Source organism: Anolis carolinensis, chromosome 3, assembly GCF_035594765.1.
Source record: "Anolis carolinensis isolate JA03-04 chromosome 3, rAnoCar3.1.pri, whole genome shotgun sequence".
Classification (NCBI taxonomy): Eukaryota; Metazoa; Chordata; class Lepidosauria; order Squamata; family Dactyloidae; genus Anolis; species Anolis carolinensis.
Genome location: NC_085843.1, coordinates 23,218,208 through 23,244,373, shown reverse-complemented (window position 1 = coordinate 23,244,373; position 26,166 = coordinate 23,218,208). Strand labels below are relative to the sequence as shown.

General features: G+C 39.7%; 2 protein-coding genes across 5 annotated transcripts in view; one reads left to right on the top strand and one right to left on the bottom strand.

The window, feature by feature from the left end:
* The window catches only part of dync2h1 (dynein cytoplasmic 2 heavy chain 1), a 205,090-nt gene extending 193,691 nt beyond the window's left edge, over positions 1–11,399 (bottom strand). For all 3 annotated transcript variants that reach the window (XR_010004055.1, XM_003219289.4, XM_062974574.1), the window contains exons 1-7: positions 11,264–11,399; positions 6,485–6,711; positions 5,495–5,665; positions 5,107–5,242; positions 4,331–4,449; positions 2,767–2,911; positions 927–1,159 (exon numbers count right to left, since the gene is read on the bottom strand). Coding sequence is in view for 2 of the 3 variants with exons in the window: in XM_003219289.4 (XP_003219337.2) it covers positions 927–1,159; positions 2,767–2,911; positions 4,331–4,449; positions 5,107–5,242; positions 5,495–5,665; positions 6,485–6,685 (1,005 nt within the window). In the remaining variant the exon portion in view is untranslated. The remainder of the gene's footprint in view (positions 1–926; positions 1,160–2,766; positions 2,912–4,330; positions 4,450–5,106; positions 5,243–5,494; positions 5,666–6,484; positions 6,712–11,263) is intronic.
* A 3,592-nt stretch (positions 11,400–14,991) lies between these two features.
* dcun1d5 (defective in cullin neddylation 1 domain containing 5) overlaps positions 14,992–26,166 on the top strand; it is a 28,277-nt gene continuing 17,102 nt past the window's right edge. Inside the window, exons 1-2 of one of the 2 annotated variants that reach the window (XM_008108045.3) lie at positions 14,992–15,362; positions 23,046–23,137. In XM_008108045.3, coding sequence (XP_008106252.1) covers positions 15,286–15,362; positions 23,046–23,137 — 169 coding nt within the window. In that variant the 5' untranslated portion in view covers positions 14,992–15,285. The remainder of the gene's footprint in view (positions 15,363–23,045; positions 23,138–26,166) is intronic. The other variant, XM_003219332.4, reaches the window with a different exon arrangement.

Below are 26,166 nucleotides of genomic sequence, written 5' to 3'. Positions count from 1 at the left end.
CCACCAGGGTTTGGATCCATGGGCATCCATACGATATCAACATCCATGGATGTTATGTAGTAAAATAGTATCCTTATACAGTACACAATGGCAAATTCAAGATTTGCTGTTTGGAATATGGGGAGAGGGGAATAATACCTTTCAAGTGCAGTGTATGGTGTATCATTGACCTATAGCTCATTCGCAAAGTATTTGATTCTAGCCAATGTGATTTAGTTGGTTCACCTGTGAACATATGAGGCTTTTTATACTGAATCAATCCATTTAATTCAGTATTTTCCACTTTGACTAAAGCCCGTTCTATACTGCCATATAATCCAGATTATCAAAGCAGATAATCCACATTACCTGCTTTGAACTGAATTATATGAGTCTACACTGCCATATAATCTAGTTGAAAGCAGACAATCTGGATTTTATATGGCAGTGTAGAAGGGGCCTAAAAGTAGCTCTCCTTGGCTACACTAGGTAAGACAACAGGATCTCATTTCAGATATACTGCACTAAATTGCACAAAGAAAAAGACTGTTCTAGGTCTTTCCAGCAATTTATTTTCTTGATAAATTTTCTTTAATGGTACAAACAACAGCTGAGGGAAGGATGTACTACTGTTTTGTTTTTTAAACTCAAAATGATTAGAAAGGGTTTAAGATTCCACTCCCAAATCCATGCTCCAGTCTGAATTATGTCCCTTGTGGCTGCTTTTTCCAAATATTCATAATGGTCACATTTACATCTCCACCCTGCTCAGTTTAACCATTGAAGTATAGTTCTTTCTTTGCAGCTGAGCTCATTTAGCTTCAGACTGATCTTGTAATTGCAAAAAAAGCTCTGTCACCAAATCATTCAAAAATTACTTTGAAAAGCTTACGCTATCATTCCCTTTCTTTCCAGTCTATAAAGAACAAAATGAAGTAAAGTCATACCTCTTCAAGGCGTTTACCAAGCTTGTCTAGAGCTTCAGGGATGTATTTTTCAGCTTGCCACAAATGTGGAGTGTAACGCTGCCATAGCTGCCCTGTAAGATGCTCACAGGCTGCTATCCACTGTTCACAAATTGTGATGCCAGCTTTCAGGTTTTCTTTCACAATGTGAAAAGAATCCTCCCAAAGATTAAAAGTCCCCAGCTTCTTCTGGACAAACCTTCCAAGAGATCCAGCTGAAACCACACACACATTGAGCAAATTAACAGTGCTTTACAAAATGTGATACTTTTTTCTGATTGGAAAAAATAGTTCTCCTTTTGCTTCAGACCTTGTCTGTTAATCAACAGTATTAAGTAAACAGATTTAATAATTAGATTCAGAAAAAAAACATGTCTGAACTGTCAATATATACCAAAAATCACATAAAATGTAACAGCATTGATTCAAAGATTCAGCATAGCTAGTTCCAAGACCCTTACATAGTATTCTGCCACTAGCAATGGAATATCTAAAAGATGTTTCCTACATTAACACATATTGCTAAATGTAGACTTTTCATCAAGAAAATTTAAAGAAGTCACGTGTTCCTTAGCACTAAGCTCTTGCTAGACTCATACCAAGAGATATTGACCCCTTTTTGCTTCAGGGAACTATCAATAGTGATTGCTAATGCAATGCCATCTTTAAAACATGCAAGAAAGGTATTTATTCTGGCAGGAGTACTTCCAACAGAAGGTCTACAGAAGGTGCAGCATTGTTTAAAGAGAGAGATATCCTTGTTGGTGTTTTCAACTATATTTTAAACAGAGGAATCCTTCTATTATTAAAAGGTACAATACAGGAGATAAAGAGTCAATATGCACTATGAGCATAGCAATATAGTACAAAAGATAGTGGGAATGCAGCCATGAACCGTTGCTGAACGCTAGAATTATGTCTTAGTTCTTTTGATTTGACAAGAACAGGAGGAAAATATCCTATTAGACTGCCAAACAGTTCATGGGCAACTGTCTTCATATAGGAAAAATTAGCCCTCAGATAGCGCTGGAACCACAATGATTGGGTTGAAACTACAATGACAATTTCCGTCTAGGTATTACTAAAACTTCTGAAGGTATATCAGTTTAGGAAAGAAAAACACTTCTTTATCAAATTTCAGGGAACTCCAAAGAACACCAAATAAGGTTTGCTTTGCCCAACAATCCTGTCAGATACTGAATAGCTTCCACTGAGCAAATTTGGCTCCCTTCTCCATAGTGCAAGGACAGGCAAAGCAAGATCTTGAGGCCACATGTGATCTCTAAGTAACTACTTGAGTTTTGAAGCACTCACAGCTTCCCATTTGCCCTTTGTTCTAATCCCAAAAGGAGAGGGGATTCTTCTTCTTAGGAGCTTCCAGGAGATGCAATTCACCTTTTAAATGGATTTCAAGAACACTGTTCCCTACTTGAAATTAAAAACTATTCATTTTTTTTCTAAAATAAAAAGTGGACTTCTGATCACATTTGATCTTGGAGTTTTTCTTCTTCTTCTGACAATTGATGCAGCCAAGGGGCCCTAGAGCACAAAAAATGGCTTGTCAACTTGCCACAGCTGCCCATTCTTGCCACAGTATCTATTCATGTTCCAACCAGATCCCCTATTGATTGGCATTGGAGATAAAGATAACATTATATACTAAATGATATAACTTCCCTTTTTAAAAAAATCTGGTAAAGTACTAAAGCACTAAGATAAAAGATTAAATGATGAAGGTTCATTTCAGACACATTCAATAAACAAGAAGTTAAACTCTAACCATTTATTTATGCCAGAATAATGTTGATGCCCACAGCTTTACCTATGACATCTAAAAGATTTTGCATGCGCTGCTGTGGAAAAGGTTCATGATCCGTTTGTCTCCATACATCATCAACAGTATCCCGTGTCGTCTCCACTAAATCCACTACCTCAAATAAAGACAGACTGTCCAAATTGCAATAATCCTGAAAGTAAAAAAAAATCAAAGTTTTAAAATATTTTTCTACATGTATTGAATGCTTTAATAATTAAATAAATTACTCATGAATATCCCTGTGCAATTTTGACACTTAAATGCAAATCCTTTGGGACTTTGTCATTTAATTATTTATTCTTTGCAATAATTACTGATTATTTACATGTAGTTGGAATCCCCTGGAGAAAAGGTATGTGGTTGAAAAACAGCAACATTTTCTGAAATAACAACAATGTATTATGCCTTCACTACTAAAACTCTGTAACGATTTATGAAAATATCAGTGTTTGCTTTTCCAGATCTATTTTAGTTCAAATAATTCTTACTCGTTTCTTTAATTAATTTTTCCAAGTAGTTTACATTACAAAACCAGTAGCAATTACTGGTACCTGAGGAGTTAAAGTCATCAAGGGCCCTTCCAGACAGGTCCTATATCCCAGCATTTGATCCCAGGTTTTCTGCTTTATATGAGCCCACATTGCCAGATAATCTGGGATAAACAGAAAACCTGGGATCAGATCCTGGGATATAGAGCCTGTCTGGAAGGGCCCTTAGAGCAGATGTTGCAAAACAGCAGCACATACACACTACTTTTGGCTAATCTATCATGTTCATTCCTCTGTCTTGAAAGCCACTTGGTAAGGTAGTTTCTGCAGCCGAATGCTCCTTACACGCACTCGGCTGCAGGCCCTATGAGGCCCGGGTGCGTAGACCCAAAGGCTGCACCCATAGGCCCAAAGTGGGACTACATCAATCCGAAAAGCAGGCTTGAAGACGGCATCCACTCCCGCCTGCCTTTCGTATTGAGTTGATTTTTGTTTCAGGAGAGGCCTTCCTGTCCCTTACCATCCAAATAGATGGTAGGAATCAGAAACACAAATCAAACAGATAAGACCAATTTTGGGCCCCTGTCTAATGACTACTAGATTGTAGCCCACATTTAATAATGGTGGGCATGACAATCCATGATCAGTGGAGACTGCGGATCCAGAGGGCCTACTGTATTTAGTTTACACTGAACATAAGCTCTTTCAACAAACACAATGGAACCATTAGATTCAATAGTGAGGCATAAAAATATAAACAGCAAAACAGCATGTTCCCTTTTTTATATCATGTAATACGTTTTTTTTCTGGTGAAAGCCAGTGTAATATAATGGGTAAATGCCCAACTAAAACCCTGGGAAACTAGAGGGAAACTTCCTCCTCAGTTATTGAAATCCAAACCTTGCAAAGTACACTCTGTTATGCTCAGAGAAAGAGTGATGGAAAATCTCCTCTTTAGCAAGAAAACCCTGATAGTTACCACAAGCTAGGATCAACCAGAAGGCACAAAAGAATATTTCCTGCATAATAAGCCTAATGTTTTAATAGAAAAAACAAATGAACCAATTAAGATACTACACACATATGTGATGGCTTCAAATAAATCTTTAAAATGCAAGGCTCTCTCCTTGCTAGATGACTTGCTTCCACGATGAGCACGCTCTGTCCAAAACTGAAACTCATCATTGGGAGAAAGTATTGCTGTAAAAAAATCCAGAATATACATTTTAAAGTCATTCAGGCTTTTCTGATTTTGTTTAAAATAATTATCAAATAGATCAAAGAACTCCTAGCAACATTTATTTCTATATATTTCCAATAAGCTAATGCAGTTCGCCCTCGACTTTTGCTGAGCATAAGGTGCAGGACCCCCACAAAAATGGGAAAAAAACTGAATATCTCTAGGCACTCCCAAACTGTATTTAACAGTCATAAAAAGTACCTGTGTGGCCAGAGTTGCTCAAACCAGATGCATGCATGGTAGGACTAGACCTCACTCCCTGGGAACAAGAGCTGCCTATACAGCTTACGCTTTTAAAGACAGATCTGAGCTTTAGGGGTTCAACTGCTGTCATTTTTTAAAAGACAGATATAGTGTGTGCAATGCTGACAGCAGCAGTTAGTTAGCATGGGAGGCAAGGACTATGATAATCTTTTGCAAGAAAACAATAAAAAGTCTAGGGACATTAAACACTGTGGTATACAATTTTCTGTACTGTAGCCCCCTTCAGCAGATATAGTTAAGACTCATTTCAAAGTAAGTTCTGTTGAAATGAAGCAAACATACTTACCAACGATGCCCAGAATTACAGATTGCTGTATATTACAATTTTTGTCTAAATAGTAGGATTTAAATACCTTGAACATCATCTTCCTTGTATTTGTTGCCTGTGTAAGAAGTATCAGTCCTCCTCAAAACAGAACCTAAGCCAGCCTCCAACTCCCGTAAAAGATTCTGGAGTTTGGGATCAAAATCTTTGCTCCATTTCTCATCCTGTAACCAAGATGTCAAAAGTTATGACTCTCATATTGCAACTGAGTGCTATCTTCTAAAAAGTATAATTTTATGTCTACATATCACATATAAACTAAAGCTAGAACTTGAAGAACAAACAGCTGCACATATACAAGTGTTCAAAAAGCTCCATCCTTACTTATTTCACAAGAAATAGTGAAATAAGATAATTCAGTTGTTATGGGTTTGGGGAAAATCTCACAAATGTACTGAGAAAGCATGCATTCTCACCTTCAACAGCACTGGTGCAAATACCTGCCGCAATGCTTGATAAAGCATATTGACAGGAGAATCTAACATAGATGATACAAGGATATTGCTATGAAGGTTATCCTCTGTGATAATATCTGGCCGTAGCTTGAAGAATACCAACATCTTATCTTCTGAATTACCAGCTTCAACCTGTATGATGAAAAAAACACAAATGCTGACTTTAACTGTAAAACAGCTTATTAACAAGATGAAAATCTTTATAAATTAACAAAACTACAGGAGGCAATGTACCAAGACTAAACTGCCAATGTTTCCCAGGTGTTCATTTCCAACATGATACAACAGGAAGAGGAAGAAAGCAAGTCTGCTACTAGATGAGACAAAATCTCATCATTACTATGTCATTATCAGAAAAATCATAGAGAAATATCACTTTTTAAAATAACACTTAAAGGTAAGAACTAAAATAATATAAAATGGCAAAACACTCCATATAAACCAAGTAGTTAAAGTTGTCACAAGGAAAAATGTCTTGATAAGGATATTAGGATTGGAAAAGCTGAGCAAAGAAAGATGAAAGATAATAAAACAGGAGATATAATTGGAATCAATTTAAGCAATTTAGTCCAATATTGTTCTTGCTAGAAGAAACTCCAAAGGATTTCAAAAACGGATTTTTTCCTAATTCTACTAAGACAGCCGCAATATTCCTCCATTGTGATTTCTCTTCCAGATATGCTTGTCAGCTTCCAAATTATACACAACAAGCTTAATCTATTATGATATGGAAAGAAACACTTTTATATTTAAGAATCACGTAATAATTACCTTGAATTAAAAGAGTAAAACCAGTGGCATTTTGCAGATCATACATTTTATACTAGAGATGAAATTGTTCCATTTTTGTGGTTTACTTTTTTAAAACATTAATCCCAATGATTCTGTACAGTGCTTTAAATATATTCAGAAAGGTCTAGTCTGTTACACAGCTTGAAAATAAGATGGTACCTTGTTGGAGACAAGAATCTGATCCTGTGAGTGCTGCACACATAAAAGAAACTCATTGCCATCATCCAAGAAGTTGCCCAGTTCAGGACTTGAAGACAGAGGGGCAAGGCTTGTATATGACGAAAGCCCAAAATAGTTTGCTACAGTGGCTGAAATAAAGATCCTCCTTTTATCTCCATCTCCATCTCCATCTAGAGGCATGATGTCAATAGAACCTTGGGCTCAACCTGGAAAAAGAAAGAGAAGCACATTTGTAGCAAAAGGAGAGAGAAAGCTGATCTTCCCAATGGGAAAGAGACTAAGAAAAGAAAATTATTTCTACAGGAGAGTAGTTGGGTATCACTACTTCCAATATGACCATCAGCCAGGCTTGGATTCCAGTTGGGCATAAAGCTACCAAAGAAACTGGAAATGGGGCACCATTTGGATGAGAGAGGAACAGCCTAGTTAATCAGCTGAAGGATGTCACTGATGGGGCAGCTAGCAACTGGGTTGGAAAAAGGGAAGGAAAATAATAATAATAATAATAATAATAATAATAATAATAATAATAATAACTTTATTTATATCCTGCCACCTTCTCCCAGAAGGGACTCGAGGCAGCTTACAAAAAGCACATAATACTGCCATAAGCACATAAATACAAGTAAGTACATCAAAAAGTAGCTAGGAAGCAGACAAAGTAAGGACCTGGCAAAGGAGCAATAGGGGGAATGTTGCCATTTGGCAAACAATGTATTGCAGGTAAAACAAAGTACTGGGGGAGCTGGCTTGGAGCCACAGAAGGGGGAAAGACCATCCCTCTACCATCACTACCACCAAAACAAAATGAATTGAACAAAATTAACTTCAATACAAATAAATATAAAATTCTTCACCTAGTCAAGAAAAATGAAAAATCCAAATATAAGATGGATGACACCTGGCATGAAAGTACTGCATGTGAAAAAATGTAGGAGTCTTAGTAGACCGCAAGTTCCACATGAGTCAACAGTGTGAAACCTATGCAATTCTGGACTGTATCAGCAGGAGTATTGTGTTCCGATTGAGGAAAGCAATAGTGCCATTGTATTCTGGTTTGGTCAGACCTCACCTAGAACACTGTGTCTAGTTCTGGGCATCACGGATCAAGAAGAATCTTGGAAAGATGGATCATCTCTGGCAAAGGACAATCAAGATGATCTAAGCTCTAAGAGCTACGTCTTGTGAGGAATGATTTAGGGAACTGATGTTGAGCTTAAATAATGAAAGACTAAGAGGTAACCTGAGAACTATTTAAATATCTCTAGGTATGTCATGCACTGTAGTTGGTGGAACAAGTTTGTTTTCTTTTGTTTTTTAGACTACAATACAAAACAAAAGAAGAAAAGAGATTCCACCTAAACACTTGGAAGAATTTCTTCACTATTAAGAACTGTTGGACGGGGAAACCAAATGCTGCTGGTTGTGCTCTATGGTTCTGACTTCCTTTGATGCTTAGAGAAGAAGTGGAAAAAAGAAGCTAGAACATTCCTCCATGCAAACATGGCTCCTAAAGTCCCAATGGGGATAGAAGTCAAGTAACTTCAGGGCATTTTCAAATCCCAATGTGAAGCAAATGCTAAAGATCAGACTTATTCAGTGCACCACCAGGGCTTCCTTACAAGCCTACCCAGCCAGGGTCCATCACTTTCAAATGACATTCTGCCACAATTTACCAATGGTTAATACTTTCCAGAAGAACTATGCCCCCAACAGGAACTGCTCCTGCAAGCCTTCCTAAGGTTGTTGTGATATGTGCCTTCAAATACGTTACGACTCATCTTGACCCTTAGATTAACATATCATAGTGTTTTCTTGGCAAGATGTGTTCTCTGGGGCTGAGAACTGCAACTTGTCCAAGGTCACCCACTAAGTTTCCACGGCTATCAACCTCATCACAAAGGGCTAATTTCGGTGAAATATGCCAATTAACGTCAGGGGAAACCTTTACCTTTTATGCCAATTTAGCCCTAGGTCATCATGGGGCCCGCCGGCTAAGCAGGATTCAATGGGTGATGTAGGGCGGAGCATGCTGCTACCGTGGCAACATGGGAGGCTTCCCATGTTGCTATAGGAAGAAATGACAGGAAGCTGTGTGGTCAACACCTTCCCACATGGGATCACTTAATTCAGGAGCTGGGCAATGCAGAGTGTAGAGTGCCGAGTTCCCCATGCCCCCCAACGATGCGCGCAATTCCGGTGGTCATGTGACAAGGTTGTAAGTTGTGATTTTAACCCTGCTCTCAAGAGTCCTAGCTAATCCTCAAACCATTATATAAAGCTTTGGATAGCATAGAGAAGGATTAACAGCTCTGTGGTGTTTCTTTTGCTACGTGTGCCCTAGTTCAGGAGATTTCACCTCAGTTTCCATCTCTGTGAAAAGTGGATTGTGGCTTGTTGCGAAAACAAGGATTTGTGATAAAGTTTCAGTGGAGACACCATTTCCCCATGATAATAACTGTTGCAGGAGTGAACTTCCCTTCCAAGAAGGGGGAAAAACCGTGGAACAAGAGCAAAGCCAAGAAGCTGTGCCATTTTTAGACCTATGAGCAAGACTGTTTCTGATGACCAAGTGAAAGCTCAATTAGTGCATAATCCACTGAGTCCATTGCCAGTACAGTAGAGTCTCACTTATCCAACATAAACGGGCCGGCAGAATGTTGGATAAGCAAATATGTTGGATAATAAGGAGAGATTAAGAAGAAGCCTATTAAACATCAAATTAGGTTATGATTTTACAAATTAAGCACCAAAACATCATGTTATACAACAAATTTGGCAGAAAAAGTAGTTCAATACGCAGTAATGCTACATAGTAATTTCTGTATTTATGAATTTAGCACCAAAATATCATGATTTATTGAAAACATTGACCACAAAAATGTGTTGGATAATCCAGAACGTTGGATAAGCGAGTGTTGGATAAGTGAGACTCTACTGTATATGTATTTCCTGTGGATAAGAAGAGGCATCTAAGATTTCAACCTACATGATTCAGCCGATTCCCCTGGTTAGCCTACTCACTTCATGTACAAGGTGCTCTTTGTAAGTACTATGTGGTGTTTGTAGAAGTTGGGGGCAAAGGTGGTCATCAGAAGCTTGGTGCATTGGTTGCTAAACTATTTGTGCAATGGAAAATGCAATAGAAGTCTTCAATGGACACCAAAACACAAAGTACCATCACAACAACTTGTGCCTAGCTGAAAACTTCTTGCTAATTTAAAGTGGAAAACACCTCGATGTAACACATCATCATGAGAAAGGAAAATAAGAAGAAAGCAGGAGAAAACAGAAAGAACTGAGTTGAGGCGAGTGTGAATGTTTCACTTGGCCAGCTTGATTAGCCTGGCAGCTTCAAAGCCTGACTGCTTCCTACCTGGGGGAATCCTTTGTTGGGAAGTGTTAACTGGCCCTGATTGTTTTTTGTCTGGAATTCCCCTGCTTTCTGAGTGTTGTTCTTTATTTACGGTTCTGATTTTAGAGTTTTTAAATACTGGAAGCCAGATTTTGTTCATTTTCATTGTTTCTTCCTTTCTGTTGAAATTGTCCACGTGCTCAGGAGACAGGGGAATTCCAAAAAAAGAACCAATCAGGGCCAGTTACTTTACTTACTTCCTTAGGCGATCCCTTGCTGACCGAATATGATGGCCATCCAAGTATAGTGTCTTGGTGGTGGCTACGTAGGTGACTGTGGAGTCCTATTTTTTACCCACATGTTCTTCCACAGTGAGAACATCAGTTTCCAGGTGGAAGGCGGTCCCAGTCAGGGTTGGCTTGACGCGCCTTCCTCTTGGCATATTTCTCCCTTTTGCCCTCCATTTGTGCCTCTTTGAATTCCACTGCACTGCTGGTCACAGCTGAACTCCAGTTAAAGCGCTCAAGGGCCAGAGCTTCTCAGCTCTCTCTTAACACCTCCCAACAAAAACATTCCCCCAGGCAGAAAACAGCCAGGTTTTGAAGCTGCCAGGCTACTCAATGCTAATCAAGGTGGCCAATTACAACATTCACACTTGTCTCAGGCCAACAAGAGTTCTTTCTCCCACCCTGGACATTCCACAAATATATAACCCCCACTTGCCTAGTTTCCAACAAACCTCACAACCTCCGCTGATGCTTTCCATAGGTATGGGAGAAACGTCAGGAAAGAATGCTTCTGGAACATGGCTATACAGCCCGGAAAATTCACAGCAACCCAGTGATTCTGCCCATGAAAGCCTTCAACAACACATTAAACAGAAACAAACTTCTGCCAATTGTGGAAAGTACTGTCCTTAGTGGCTGACAAGAACAGACTTAAAGAGGGAGCAAGGATTCAGGATCTGTTTTACCTGTGAAGAATCTTTGCATAATGATGCATAATGATTTCAGGGCCTTGTTGAGATCTCGTGTCAGTTCAGGAGACACTGACCTGAAAAGTTGTCTTGGGAGAGGGGGGGGGGGTGTCTGGCTAGGGGCCTGGCTATTCTTCCTCATGTTTGGGTGGAATCTCGTTTGCTGTAGTCTGGACCCATTGCTCCCTGTCCTGAACCAGGACTTTAACTGCTAGGGCGAATCCAGTTTACTCTCGGGATTCCACGAGATGAAGCTCGAGCAGTTAGGAGTGAAACTACAGCTCTGGAATAATGTAAACGGCGCTTCTAACACAGCAGGAAAGAAACTCGCTCCATCTTCAGCGCAGCATCCCTTCACCGGGCGGGTCTTGAACTGAAACCGGGGTGAACTAAGTCGAAGAAAAAGAAACGGAAAGGTGGTACTCACCGTCCGGCGGCAAAGGAGAGGTTACCGCATGGCAGCCATGGCCTCCGAGTCTCAGAAGCAGCGCCGCAAAGGCAAAGCGAGCCCAACGACGCGTCGCTAGGCCAGGTTGCTATGGCAACCGAAAGGCGAAAGCAGACGAAAGCGGCACATTCGATCGCAGGGACAGCATTAGAGCTGCTGTTGCACGTCAGCTCCCAGAAGGCCTGATCATTGGACGAGGCAACTGAGGTTTCTGGGAGTTGAAGTCCAAAACCCGAGATAGGCAATCGTCAGGCGATTAAAGAGTCCAGCATCTGGGTTGCTGTGAGTTTTCCGCGCTGTATGGCCATGCTCCAGAAGCATTCTTTCCTGACATTTCGCCCACATTTATGGCAGGCATCTTCAGAGGTTGTGAGGTCTGTTGGAAACTAGGCAAGCATATTATGATGATATCAATAACAGCAACACTAACTATGACCTTTACTGGGTTGCTGTGAATCCCTGTTCCAGAAGCATTCTCTGGTGACGTTTCACCCACAACTATGGCAGGCATCCTCAAAGGTTGTGAAGCCATTGAAATCCACAAGCATGTGGACAACTTCAACAGAAAGGAGGAAGCCATGAAACTGAACAAAATCTGACTACCAGTATTAAAAAAAAACTCCAAAATCAAAACAGTAGATGGGAACCAACACTCTGAGGGCAGAGGAGAGCCAAGGACGCTAATGACTGAAAAAAGGATGCCCCCCAGGCAAGAGACAAAACCTTTCCAATGCTAATTAGGGTGATTAACTGAAACATTAATGCTGGCTTCCCAATGACAAAGGACTTTTGCCACACCCTGGACTCTCCACAGATATATATTCTTTCCTTTCCTTGCCTAGTTTATCCATGCCACACAGCCTCTGAGGATGCCTGCCATAGATGTGGGCGAAACGTCAGGAGAGAATACTTCTGGAACATGGCCACACAGCTCAAAAGACATACAACAACCCTGTTGTGAGGTCTGTTGGAAACTAGGCAAGTGGGGTTTATATATCTGCTGAATGTCCAGGGTGGGAGAAAGAACGCTTGTTTGTTTGAGGCAAGTACGAATGTTGCCATTAATCACCTTGATTAGCATTGAAAAGCCTTGCAAGCATCAAAGCCTGGCTACTTACTGCCTGGGGGAATCCTTTGATTGGAGGTGTTAGCTGGCCCTGCTTGTTTCTCGTCTGGAATTCCTCTGTCTTCTGAGTGTTGTTCTTTATTTACGGTCCTGATTTTAGAGTTTTTTAATACTGGTAGCCAGATTTTGTTCATTTTCATAGTTTCCTCCTTTCTGTTGAAGTTGTCCACATGTTTGTGTATATCAATGGCTTCTCTGTGTCGTCAGGCCTGGTGGTTGTTCGAGTGGTCCAGGTTTTCTGTGTTCTCAAATAATAGGCTGTGTCCAGCTTGGTATTAGCTGATCGTGACTGTTTCTTGTTTGAATTCCCCAGTTTTCTGAGCGTTGTTCTGCAAGGCCATTAAATGCTAATCAACCTGGCCAATTGCAACTTTCACACCTGCCTCAAACAAACAAGAGTTCTTTCTCCCACCCTGGACATTCCACAGATAAATAAAGCCCACTTGCCTAGTTTCCAAAAGACCTCACAACCTCTGAGGATGCCTGCCATAGATGTGGGTGAAATGTCAGCAGAGAATGGGGACTGTAGTTAGAAGGTGTATCACCTTCTCTGCTCAAAAGTGCTGCTGCCTCGCTAAACTGCAAATGCCTGGATTCCATAGCATTAATCCAGGACCATTAAAGCAAGGTCATGCTGAATTAAATGTACAGTATAGATCAGGCATGGGCAAACTTCGACCCTCCAGCGGTGGCAACTGTATGTGATGAAATACAGTAAAATGTTTAAAGATGGGAATCACCAATGACCTTTGAGGTGCTGAAACTGCCATTTCTAACATTCCTAGTCAATGGTGAGGAAAGCTGGAAATTGCAATACAGCAACATTTGGATGATCCAACACTCTGACCCATGAAACAATGCCTCTAAATTAATGCTTTTTGGGAGGAAAGACTATGAGATATACATACGAGGGTTGAATGAAAAGTAATGCCTCCACCTTCGTAACTCTTCAACAGATGGCAGTACTGGCATGCGGCAGGTACTGGCTTGTTCAGTAGACTCTCCCCTACAGTTCCATTTGGTGGGAAGCCTTAGCATTGAATGGTTGTGTTGTTAAAGTGCAAAGTATGGAACCCTGTGCAGATGGTCGGTCAATGCGACTTAAGCAATGTGCAGTCACTGAATTCTTGACAGCAGAAGGTGTCACCCCAAAGGAGATTCATCAGAGAATGCAAGCTGTTTATGGTGATTGTGTTGATGTGAGATTGTGTCATTGGGCGAGTAAGTTTAAAAATGTGGTGGGAACATCTGACTTGCATGACAAAGAGTTGGACGTCCTGTGACCTCAACCACCGAGGTTCACAAGCAAAAGTTTGACAGATTGATTCAGGATGATCGTCGTATCACTCAGAGAGAAATTTCAAGCTTAATCGGCATTTCACAAGAACACATTATTGCTTTGTTTGGCTATTGGAAGATCTGTGCACGTTGGGTACTGTGTGACAGCTTCAGAAAACTTGTTCATCGTTGGCAGAAATGTATCAAATTGTCTGGTGATTATGTGGAAAAGTGAATAGTGGTAGTTAAAGATCACATTCTAAGGATTATTTCTGCATTTGATTTATTAAAATATTCCCATCCAAACCCAAGTAACGAAGTTACTTTTCATTCAACCCTCATATATGCCAAAGAATTTGGGATAGCAGCTAGATACAGGTATTTACAGGTAAAGCAACCTATTACCAGCTACTAGCATTCAAGTAGCATTCAAGGGGAGCCCCGGTGGCGAAGTGCGTTAATGCACTGAGCTGGAGACCGAAAGGTCCCAGGTTCAATCCCCAGGAGCGGCCACTGTTAGCTCCAGCTCCTGCCAACCTAGCAGTTTGAAAACATGCAAATGTGAGTAGATCAATAGGTACCGCTCCGGCGGGAAGGTAACGGCGCTCCATGCAGTCATGCCAGCCACATGACCTTGGAGGTGTCTACGGACAACGCTGGCTCTTCGGCTGGAGATGAGCACCAACCCCCAGAGTCAGGCATGACTGGACTTAATGTCAGGGGAAAAGCTTTACCTTACCTAGCATTCAAGAGCACCCATTCAAATAAAGATAACTACCGGAAATTCATAAATTAATTGCAAGATTTACTAGCAGGTTGTTAGAAATTGTGGGAGTTGGAGTACAAAACATCTGTGGGGCCCAAGTTTGTCCATGCCTGCACTAGGGGAATACCACTGCTTTAACTATGCAGACCTTCGTTGCCAGTGTGATGTTTAAAAATGTATAATTTTACAATTATACAACAATAAAACAAATTATAAATGTTAGCATTCATTTGCTTCTTTAAATTCAGTTGTATTACACACACACACACCCTCCCCAATGGATGAAGACATTCATCCATTACAGCAGAGGTAGACAACTCCAGGCGTCCCATTGTCGGTTTCGGACTCCGTTTCCCAGCCTCCCTCTCCGCTATCCTGGATGACTGAGGCTGACGGGAAGGGAAGCCCAACGCTATTTAAAGGCCGCCTCGCCATTATAGGCTCACAAGACTTGTCTGTCACGATGCCCCGCCCCTGTTTCCCACCTTGGCGGTTACGTCACGGCGCCACGTCCAATGGCCTTGCAGTGGGCGTGGCTCCCCGCTCCAGAGAGGCGCGCCGCTCTGTCACTTCCTGCGGCGCGCTGGCGTCGTCTCCTCCTCCTCTTCTTCGTCTTGTTGGATTCATTGCCGGCGTCCCTCAGCCTCCGAGTCGCCCGCTTCTGTTGAAGGGACGGAGGCCTGAGGGGAGAAGCCGGGCCTGACGAAGCGGGCGACCACGGCCAGGGCCTCAGCATCTTCTCCTCACGAAGGGCGCCTTCTTCTTCCTCCTCCTCCTCCTCAGAGAGAAGTGGGCCTCCTCCTTCTCCCTCCTCTGCGGTGAAAAGAAACGATGCCCGTGAAGAAGAAGCGCAAATCTTCGGGGCAGGCGGGCGACGAGGCGGGCCTCAAGAAATGTAAAATCACCAGGTAGGAAGGAGAAGCAGGACCTTATCAGTTCTTTAAAGCACTATAAGTATACACATTATATATGTAACACGATATATTGTGTTATATATATATATATATATATGCAGTGGAGTCTCACTTATCCAAGCTAAACGGGCCGGCAGAAGCTTGGATGAGCGAATATCTTGGATAATAAGGAGGGATTAAGGAAAAGCCTATTAAACATCAAATTAGGTTTTGATTTTGCAAATTAAGCACCAAAACATCAAATTTGACAGAAAAAGCAGTTCAATAAGCAGTAATGTTATGTTGTAATTACTGTATTTATGAATTTAGCACCAAAATATCACGATATAAAAGTCTGAAATGACTTGAAGACCCACAACAGCAACAATCCTAATTAACCTGACTATCTCATTGTCCAGAAGCAGGCCCACACTTCCTATTGAAATCCTGATAGGTTTATGTTGGTTAAAATTATTTTCATTTTTAAATATTGTAGTGGTCTTTCATTGTTATTGTTGTTTTTTGCACTACAAATAAGATATGTGCAGTGTGCATAGGATTTTTTTCGGGTTTTTTTTTTTCTTCCAAATGATAATTTGGCCCCTCAACAGTCTGAAGGATGGTGGACCGGCCCTATGCTTTAAAAGTTTGAGGACCCTTGATCTACACTATACACTTGGAGGAATATATAATCGTTTGCTGAACTGGTTTCCAGTTACACCTGAACTAGGAGATGGACCTCATCCTAGTTGTATATTTTGGCGGTCAGGCAGTACTCAAAGCATCTGGCTCTTCTCATATTGCTGCACCGGATCCTAAGAAGTCCACCAGCAACACTTCGGGTTCACTGACACTAGAATGAGTGCAGTGTGAGAACAGCTTTATCTGCCATGTCTCAAGACTATGGGATTTGGTGAGGTACCAGTTCCGTTTGACAGGGGGATCTAAAGGTTTTTATAAAATTATATTTCTCATGATTCCACACCATTGAGCCATGGCAGTTCAAGTGGTGTTAAGCTGCATTCATTCTACAGTGTAGAGACATCAAAAGTGTTTTGTGACAGATTAATCCCTGCAGTAACACATACCAGGGCTGGCTGACATAGAGAGCCGGTAAGGTGCCATCTGTTGTCATCATGGCCTTTTTTTATTTTCTGCTGAAATTAAGCTTATGTAATACCATAATTGTGTATTATTCAACTCTCATATGTGTCTGACCATTCTTTCTAACCCTTTTATAGGAACAATTTACTGTTGGTGTTGGTATTATTGAAATCATCATTATCACATACAGGCAGTCCCCGAGTAACAAACATCTGACATGCAAACAATTCTTTCTTTGGAGACTTTTTAACAGAGGCTGGATAGCCATCTGTCGGATATACTTTGATTGTGATTTTCGGTTTAGGCTAGATGGCCCATGGAGTCTCATCCAACTCTGTGATTCATAAATTCATAGTTAAGAATGGGGGTTATCACCAGAGTTATCTACAGATCTATCTTGTTCTTAACTTGGAGACTCTCTGTAATTATACATATTGATTATCCCTTATCCAGAATTCCAAAATCTGAAATATTTCAGAATTGTCCACATGGAACAAATTATTATCATCAGTATTATTATCATATATTTATACAGATTCAATATTACTGATTAGAAATTCAAAAACACACCACAGTTATTCACATGGAACAAATTCTCATCATTATATATTTTTATGGGTCGAGCCTCCTTTATTAAGAATTCTAAAATCCAAAAATTCTCCAGAATTGTCCACATGGAACAGATTATCATCATCATCATCATCATTATCAATTTATAAAGGTTCAGCATTTCTTATCAGGAATTCCAAAATATTACAGAATTGTCTGCATGGAACAAATTATTACTATTATCATCATTGCTGTATATTTATACAGACTAAACATCCATTATCCAGAATCCCAAAATCCCAAATACTCCAGAATTGTCCACATGAGTGGGGATTGCAACACCTTTCCTTCATGATAGATAATTGTACATAAACTTTGTTTCATGCACAAAATTATTTACAATTACCTTCAGGCTATGTGTATCAGGTATATAGACTTAGTTCCCATCTCCAAGATATTGTATGCACCCACACTGTAAAATCAATGCAGTTTGACACCATTTGGCCTCCCATGGCTCAATGCTATAGGGTCACAGGAATGATAGTTTTGCAAGATCTTTAACCTTTTCTGCGAAAAAGTACTGGTCATTCACCAAGCTAGTAATCCCAGTATCACATAGCTTTGAGCCATCACAGTTAAAGTGGTCTCAAATGTGCTAATAATAATAAACTCTATTTATACACCACCCTGTCTCCCCAAAGGGTCTCAGGGCAGCTTACATCTGTAGTTGCACCCTCAGTGTACATACATGTAAATGCTGGTATTCTGAAATCTGAAAAAAACCCCAAACCAAAATATTTGTGGTTTCAAGCAATTTGGAGAAGGGATAACCTGTACAGCAACATCAATGTAAACACTAATTTACAAGTGAAACAGGTACATTCTCACAGATACAGCTGATGGGAAAATGGGAGAGGGCCTTCTGAGTTGCTACCCTCAGGCTCTGGGACTCCCTTCCCAAGGAAATTAGACTGGCATCCTCCCTATTTTTTTTCCTATTCTGACAGTCACTTGATGAGTGACTAAATAAGACAAATTTCACACAATGTGCTTGATATTCCCAATTGTGCTGGTATGTGCATTTTAATTATGTATGTTGTAAGTAGATTTGAGAGGTGGGAACTGGTAAAAGTACCTCTCAATGTTCTTTGCCTAAGAAAGCCCTATGAAATTCATGGTGTCACCATAAGTCAGTAGGCATCCTGAAGGCACCTATAAAACCACAAAGGCTGCTTTGAGTCCCAATCTGAGGAAATTGCAGGATAGGAATAAATGTTACAACAATAACAGCAATTTTTAAAAAGTGGGCCTCATCAAAAGTGTACAACCTAAATATATCTGCACTTACATGGAAGGAATAGTAATCAAAGTATAAACTATACAATTCAATTTTAAATCATCCAAACAAAATATAAAAAGTGATATAATGTAAACTTAAACTGACAGATAGAGATATAGCCAAAATATACAGTGTTATAAAATATTACAGTCATACTTGTTTCATGTCAGTTAAGAGCTATAGTTTAAGGACAAAACTCCATCACTGACTATGTTTTTGTTTGTAACTCAGCATAACCAATTATGGGAGTTGGAATCGAACAACGTAGGGCTGTCATAAATTTCCTATTCTTACTGTGTGCTAAAATGAAAAGCATACGATTAGCCTGAAATGTGCGAAAAAAGTCTTATTAGAATAATAAAATTAATTCACTGATTACTTAGATTATGAATTATTTAGGTCTGAGAAATTCTCCCCACTTAATCTACACTTGTCATCCTCACAGTGGTAGATATGCACAGATAGTTCTGTATAAGCAATATATAATGTTGCAATATCTTCTGATCAACTGTTACATTTTCTTGTGCCAGGAAAAATATGTGATAATTCTGTTGAATGTTAGTGGTGATTCCAAGGAATGTGCCCTGTTACTTGAGAAATTTATCATCAAAGCCATATATGTCCAAGTGAATTGCATCTGTAGACTTCATAGAAAACTAATTGACTTGTGGAAAGTTGGAATATAAATCCATCTGTTTCATTTTTTATAGTCTGCCTTCCTCCTGAATAGAACCTAAGGATAATAATTTTAAAAGCTAATAATTTAAAAACAAAGTATAATTTAATAGATTGGCATATGAAAAGCCCTCATACTTTAAAACTATAAAACAATACAAGTGCAGCATGTGGGTCTCATTACAGACTTTTCTGCATAGTCACTTTGCCAACTTTACTGTGTACTCTAGCTGATTATCTCATCAGAGTTTCAGATAGAAGTTCTTTCCCTGGTCATTAAGAACCTCCAGTATGTACTTTACCACTGAGCTTGGGCCTTTCCCCTCTAAACTCATCTTAGGTTATGCAATAATTTGTTCATATTTTACCTGTCAGTGCATAGACTCAGAATCTGATAGCTGTGCAAACCACCTGTGACCCCTATGTCTGCCACTGGATGTATGTTCTTTGGGTTCACTGGGGAAGAGCAGGTATTGTAAAAGCCTCTATGGTATACAACATTAACTGGAGAGGAGAAGTACTTGGAAGGCTGAGGATAACGTTGGTCCTGGCCAGATCAGGCATACTGAACTTATAGGACATACTGAAACTTGCAGGGATGAAAAGGAGCCATTGTTGCTCACCCTTTGAGTTCAGCTGATCAACCAATTACAAATCTACCTAACAGTAGTATTATCTACCCCACCCTTTACTAGTTTGTTTTCAAGAATGTGATGGGGGACCTTGTCAGAGACATTTCTAAAATCAAGATATGCTACATCCATAGGATCCCCTTCATCTACCAAGCTTGTAACTCTGTCCCCCCAAAATGTGGATTAGTTTGGCATGATTTATTTTTGAAAAACCCATGTTGACTTTTAGCGATCATGGCATTCCTTTATAAGTGATTATAGCCGGTCTGCTTCGTTATCTGCAAATGCCATTTGTTATATACCTTGAAGACAACAATTTTCAGATTTTTGCCTGTATTCAAAAACAATGATCTCTTTTAAAACAAATTCTTATACCAAAATACATGTTGACTGTTCTTTTAGCACATTCAAAACAAAGTCCTATTTTAAAAGCACTGGTCATCAGTCTCACTGCTGTTCCACTAATCTGCCTTGTTACTACATGGAGGTTAGGAACACCCAGTTCTCTTTTCATCTGTTCTTTAGGGCTGTAAAACTGGGCCATTTATTTGGGAGCAAGGACCATTGAATACAATTGACCATTACAATATAAGGACCATTGAATACAATTCAATTGAATACAATACAAATATTATTTATATTCAAATAATATTTGAATACAAATATACTTCTGCAGAAGTATATTTATACTTCTGAATAAATATACAAGTACAGTAGAGTCTCACTTATCCAACATAAACAGGCCGGCAGAATGTTGGATAAGCGAATATGTTGGATAATAAAGAGGGATTAAGGAAAAGCCTATTAAACATCAAATTAGGTTATGATTTTACAAATTAAGCACCAAAACATCATGTTATACAACAAATTTGACAGAAAAAGTAGTTCAATACGCAGTAATGCTATGTAGTAATTACTGTATTTATGAATTTAGCACCAAAATACCACGATGTATTGAAAACATTGACTACAAAAATGCGTTGGATAATCCAGAACGTTGGATAAGTGAGTGTTGGATAAGTGAGACTCTACTGTAGTCATTTCTCACAAAAATAACATTTTTGTAAGTCCAACTCCTTGAATAAATCAACATTTAATAAATAGGTGCTGGCTTAGCTTCTGTTGAAATCATCTGAAGAATGAGGTTATGTAACCTTTCAAGCTGCCTTGTTTTTCATGCTACACTTATTTCATGTGATTCTAGAAACCTTGATGAAATAGCTTTTTATGTCAGACAAATGAACAACCATTAATTCTATCAATTGTGGTAGCAGTCCTGGTTATCATGCCCACTTTTGGACAAAATTAGTTTCAGTTTCTTCAGTGTACTGCTGGCACAGACTTGCATGTTAGAACATGAGCTTCTCATTAACACGTTCAGCAAGTTTGGAAAAGCATGTTTTGTTTCACACGAGGTAACAATCTGTCTCAGATAGCAAGAACAGTGGTGTTAATAAAACATAATTTCCATTAGAACCCCTAGTTGAAAACTGTCTAAACATTTTCATACATCAATATTGTAACGCTTCTGTACTGGTAGATTGCTGTTTTTAAGTTGGGTTGTTAAAATTTGCTGAAGGCAAATTTATTTACTGTAATTTTACAGTAAAATTTATTTACTGTAAATAAATAAAACTTATTTATTTACAGTATTTATATTCCGCCCTTCTTACCCCGAAGGGGACTCAGGGCGGATCACATTATGTACATATAGGGCAAACATTCAATGCCCATAAACACATCAAACCGAGACAGAGACAACAGACAACAGAAATCTTTTTCAACTAAAGATGAGACATAGCACCCATTCACCTAGTATGATATAACAATAGTACTTACATTGTAGAATTATAGCTTGGAAGTTGTAGGATGAATGTTTAGGATCAGGAATTTTGTGATGTAATGACAATTGAAAATAAATTGCAATCAAGAGAACATTTCTCTCTCCCCCCCTCCTTCCCCTCTCCCCCCTCTCTCCCCTGCTCTCCAACACCACCTATAGATGTGGATTGCGCAGCCACCTTCCCCAAATTCTACTGCCCATGCTTCCTTCCAGCTTTCCATGGCATATATTTTGCTAGCAGGACTGAGGATATTATATGTAGTGAAACTGAGGTACAACTGGAGAATGAGTGATAAATCATTTCTGTAGATATAAACTTTTATGATTAATAGAAACCTCAACTGCACCTTAATTTTATACCACTGTTTTAAGTCTATAGTGTACATAACACTTTAAAGTACAGATGAGAGCATTTCAATAATCTAAGATGGCCCATTTTGGATCGTTATGATTTTCCTCCTGGGTGCCGTAACATTCTAGCCTGTTGTCTCATTAGAGCAGAATCCCATCATCAGTCAAATATTTGCCCCCAGTGGCGTAATGGGTCAAAGCCTTGTGACTTGAAGGTTGGGTTGCTGACCCGAAGGCTGCCAGATGCGAATCCAACCTGGAGAGAGCACGGATGAGCTCCCTCTATCAGCTCCAGCTCCATGCAGGGACATAAGAGAAGCCGCCCACAAGGATGGTAAAAACATCAAAACATCCGGGCGTCCCCTGGGCAACGTCCTTGCAGACAGCCAATTCTCTCACACCAGAAGCAACTTGCAGTTTCTCAAGTCGTTCCTGACACACACACAAAAAGTCAAATATTAAGTTCTAGCTTTTCTCTCTGACAGAAAGTGTTTGCTACCAGGTCAGAAAAAAAGAAGAGATAAAATACTTATTCAAGAACTGAATATTTCTTTTTGTTCCCTACTTGTCATTTTATGTATAATTTGTTCTGTATGGTATACCATTAAATTATTTTGTCTAATGCTGCTCTAGCTGTAAACAGTGATTGCACATAAATGGTAAGTGTGTGTAGGTGAGTAGGCATGTTTCATGGTCCACATAGATGAAAAGAACCTCAGCATCTTCCGTACCAGTTGTTATTCCCATATGCAGATACCTGGTGCTCATAGGAAACATCTGACCTACTGAGGCTTTGTTTAAACTACCATGATTGTAGAATTGGACTTGGTAAAATAATTGGCCTTTCTGTGAAATGCATTTGTTGCAGATTTAATTTCTGAATGAAAACATATAATCCCTAACTACAGGTTTACAGACTTTCTACAGATTTACAGACTTTTTCAATTTGGCAATCTGGGTCTGTTATGTTCCTTTTTGGTTCTTTAAGTTGTGGAAACATTACAACGACAACACTATTATAAATCAATGTGAGTGTTTGAAAAGGGCGGATGATTAGGACTCTGCAAAATCAATTTTAAACAGTGAAAATTCGTTTTAACTACTCAGATTTTAGGAAAGGAGATTCTCTTGTTTGGTAATTCTTTACGGGACAGTTTTTCCAGTATGATAATATTGCAATAAGAATTATCTTATGTCTTCACAAGCTACTGCAGGTCACAGGCGTCTAGTAAAGTGATAAGTGGTGAGGAGCATTTTTCAAGGAAGAAGTGCCTGGCGTGGTTTTATGAATACACAGGTATGAAACTGGTGCAAAATTAACTTCTAGTTTTCTTTCAGTTTACTAATAAATAACAAATAATATTTTGTTGTGTGTTTTCCGGGCTGTATGGCCAAGTTCCAGAAGTATTCTCTCCTGATGTTTCGCCCACATCTCTGACAGGCATCCTCAGAGCTAGTGAGGTACAGTAGAGTCTCACTTATCCAACATAAACGGGCCGGCAGAATGTTGGATAAGCAAAAATGTTGGATAATAAGGAGGGATTAAGGAAAAGCCTATTAAACATCAAATTAGGTTATGATTTAATAAATTAAGCACCAAAACATCATGTTATACAAGAAATTTGACAGAAAAAGTAGTTCAGTACGCAGTAATGCTATGTAGTAATTACTGTATTTACGAATTTAGCACCAAAATATCACAATGTATTGAAAACATTGACTACAAAAATGCGTTGGATAATCCAGAACGTTGGATAAGCGAGTGTTGGATAAGTGAGATTCTACTGTATACCTTACTAGCTCTGAGGATGCCTGCCAGAGATGTGGGCGAAACGTCAGGAGAGAATACTTCTGGAACATGGCCATACAGCCCGAAAACACAACAACCCTGTGATTCAGGCCATGAAAGCCTTCGACAACAAATAATATTTTGTGTTTTTTCTTAAGAACCAATTTGCATGATGTTTTAAATATACTGTGGGAATACTTACCTACAGTGTAAAATATTTTAAAAACTACTTTTGGGCTCAAAAGATAACTTTTCAAACAAGTACTGATAGAGTGGTCACTTACTCCCCAATGTATTGGCTTGCCCATTCCATAGCTGATGTTTCCTGTGTTGGATCAGGTAAAGGCGCAGGTACTTAAACTTCCAAGTAAGCCTTTATAAAGAACAGCAAGCAGGAAGAGATGATGCTGAAATGCCAGCTATGAAGCCTTTTTAGTTGGAAGGTTTGACTTCAAGGACTTGCATACATTATCCCACAAAAGAAGACAAAGGAGTGCATATAGAAAAGAGCTATATTACTAAAGTCTTGTCAGCCTGAAAGTATGGCTCTGGTGTTTTGTGCTTCAGCTCCTAGTATTCCTGGCCATTGGACAAGCTGGCTAAGGCTTCTGGGAATTGGAGGCCCACAGGTTGTGTAGGCCTGCTCTAAATCCTCCAGTGTGGTTCTCTGGCCAGCTTCCACTGGAAGTTGACCATAAAGTCATGCTGGAAAATGAAGAAATTCCTAAAGCAGTCTTCCCTAAGATTTTTTTTAAAGCAATTTCTTTATTCATGGTTTTTCACTTTAATGGGGGGGGGGGGGGGGTATTCCTGTGCCCCTAACTCCAATGAATTGGAGGGCTGACTACTCACTTTCTGTATGCCAGGCTACTCCTCAAATTGAGTCATGGTTGTCTTCTTTGAGCATCATAAGCATTTGACTCAGAATTCTTCATATGGACACCAAAGCAGTCGGTTATACTCTAAATCAGAGTTTTCCAAACATTTCATGTTGGTGACATACGTATTAGACATTAGGCCTGTACATTTCAATCAGTTTCTGCTGCCCGGATACCAGTAGACCTTCATATCTGTTTTTGCACGCCTCTCGAAAACGGGTGGGTAGCCTGATAGCCGTTTTCAGTCTGTAGCCAAAAAATGCGGCTAGATTCGGCCCATTGGCGACAATGGGGAACTTACTTGGCTCCCCTTTCCATTCCTGGGAGCCATTCCTTTTTTCATTCAAGGGAGCCTAGGTGTCAGCAACAGGGTTAAGAAAGCACCCTTCCTGGAAGTCTCCTTTTTTTCCCTTCAAGATACCACTGTTTCTGCTATCCTTTCCCTCCTTGTCTGTAGAGGAGACTGGGTTTAATTCTTCATTAAAGCTGTTTCTCTAATCTAGAGGAGAGGCGCTGCAGACAGGCAAGCACTTTCTCTCCTTGCAGCATGTCATGCAGCTTTCCAAGGCATTTTAAGGAGGCCCAAGGATGGAAGAATGATGACCTGGAGCTATCCTCTCTGGGCTTCGTTTAAAACCCCCCACTATTTTCTCTACTGTAGGTCCTGCCTTGAGTGGGCATGCTTCAATATCCTTTCTACTTCGGTTTTAATGCTTCCTTAAAGCTGCTTCTACTTTCTACTCAAGAGGAGACTTAACTAGGTGGTAGTAATTTTCAGAGAATGAGGGTTTCCTTTTTGTTTGCCGTGATTAATGATAATTATTATGATCTTTTAGAAGTATTTGAAGGAGAGAAAGGGAAGGAGAAAAAAAAGCTTCCAAGCCCCCCACCTACCGTCCCCACACATCCCCATCTCCCATTCAGTCCCACTAAATAAAAAGAATCAGGAAAATCAAGGAAAAACAAAAAGAGTAAACTATGATGCCAAATAGAGAAGGAGGAGCCAAGATCATATGCTACATGGTCCCATTTCGGATGGGAAAAGCCGGATTGGCTGAAGGAAACAGCTAAAAATGGACCTGCACTCAAGCCTACTTGTCATGTGTCATTTTGCAACACAGTAGTTCAGTTTTACTCACAAACCGGAAATCGTAATAATGGCGCACATGGGGGCACAACATATCTCATGAAAACCTTTCATTTATATTTTTGAAAACATATGATCTATGAGATAATAACGTTTCCAAGATTTTTGTCATTTCTCATTACGTTTGCAGGATGCACCTACACACTGTAGCTGACACAGTAATATGTTGTGACCCACAGTTTTTGGAAAGCTCTACTCTAAATCAAACGAACTTTTTTTTACCCTTATGACAGTGGAAGATAGTGCTGTAAAGTTTAACTGCTGTGTGCTTGTCTTGTGGCATTCACTGCTTGTATTACACAAGAACAGTTCTCAAGATTGCTGTAAGGCAGGGTGCAAATAGAGAATAAAAACATCAGCAGACTTTAGTCTATGTATTTTTCAGAAGAATACCAAGATCCATGAACTGGAGCCAGCTATAAAATATTGGCTCAGAAAAGTTGACATAGTGCAGGAATTAGTTTTCATTACCTATGCTGAAGTTTATACATATCTGTTCCTGTGTTTTGCCA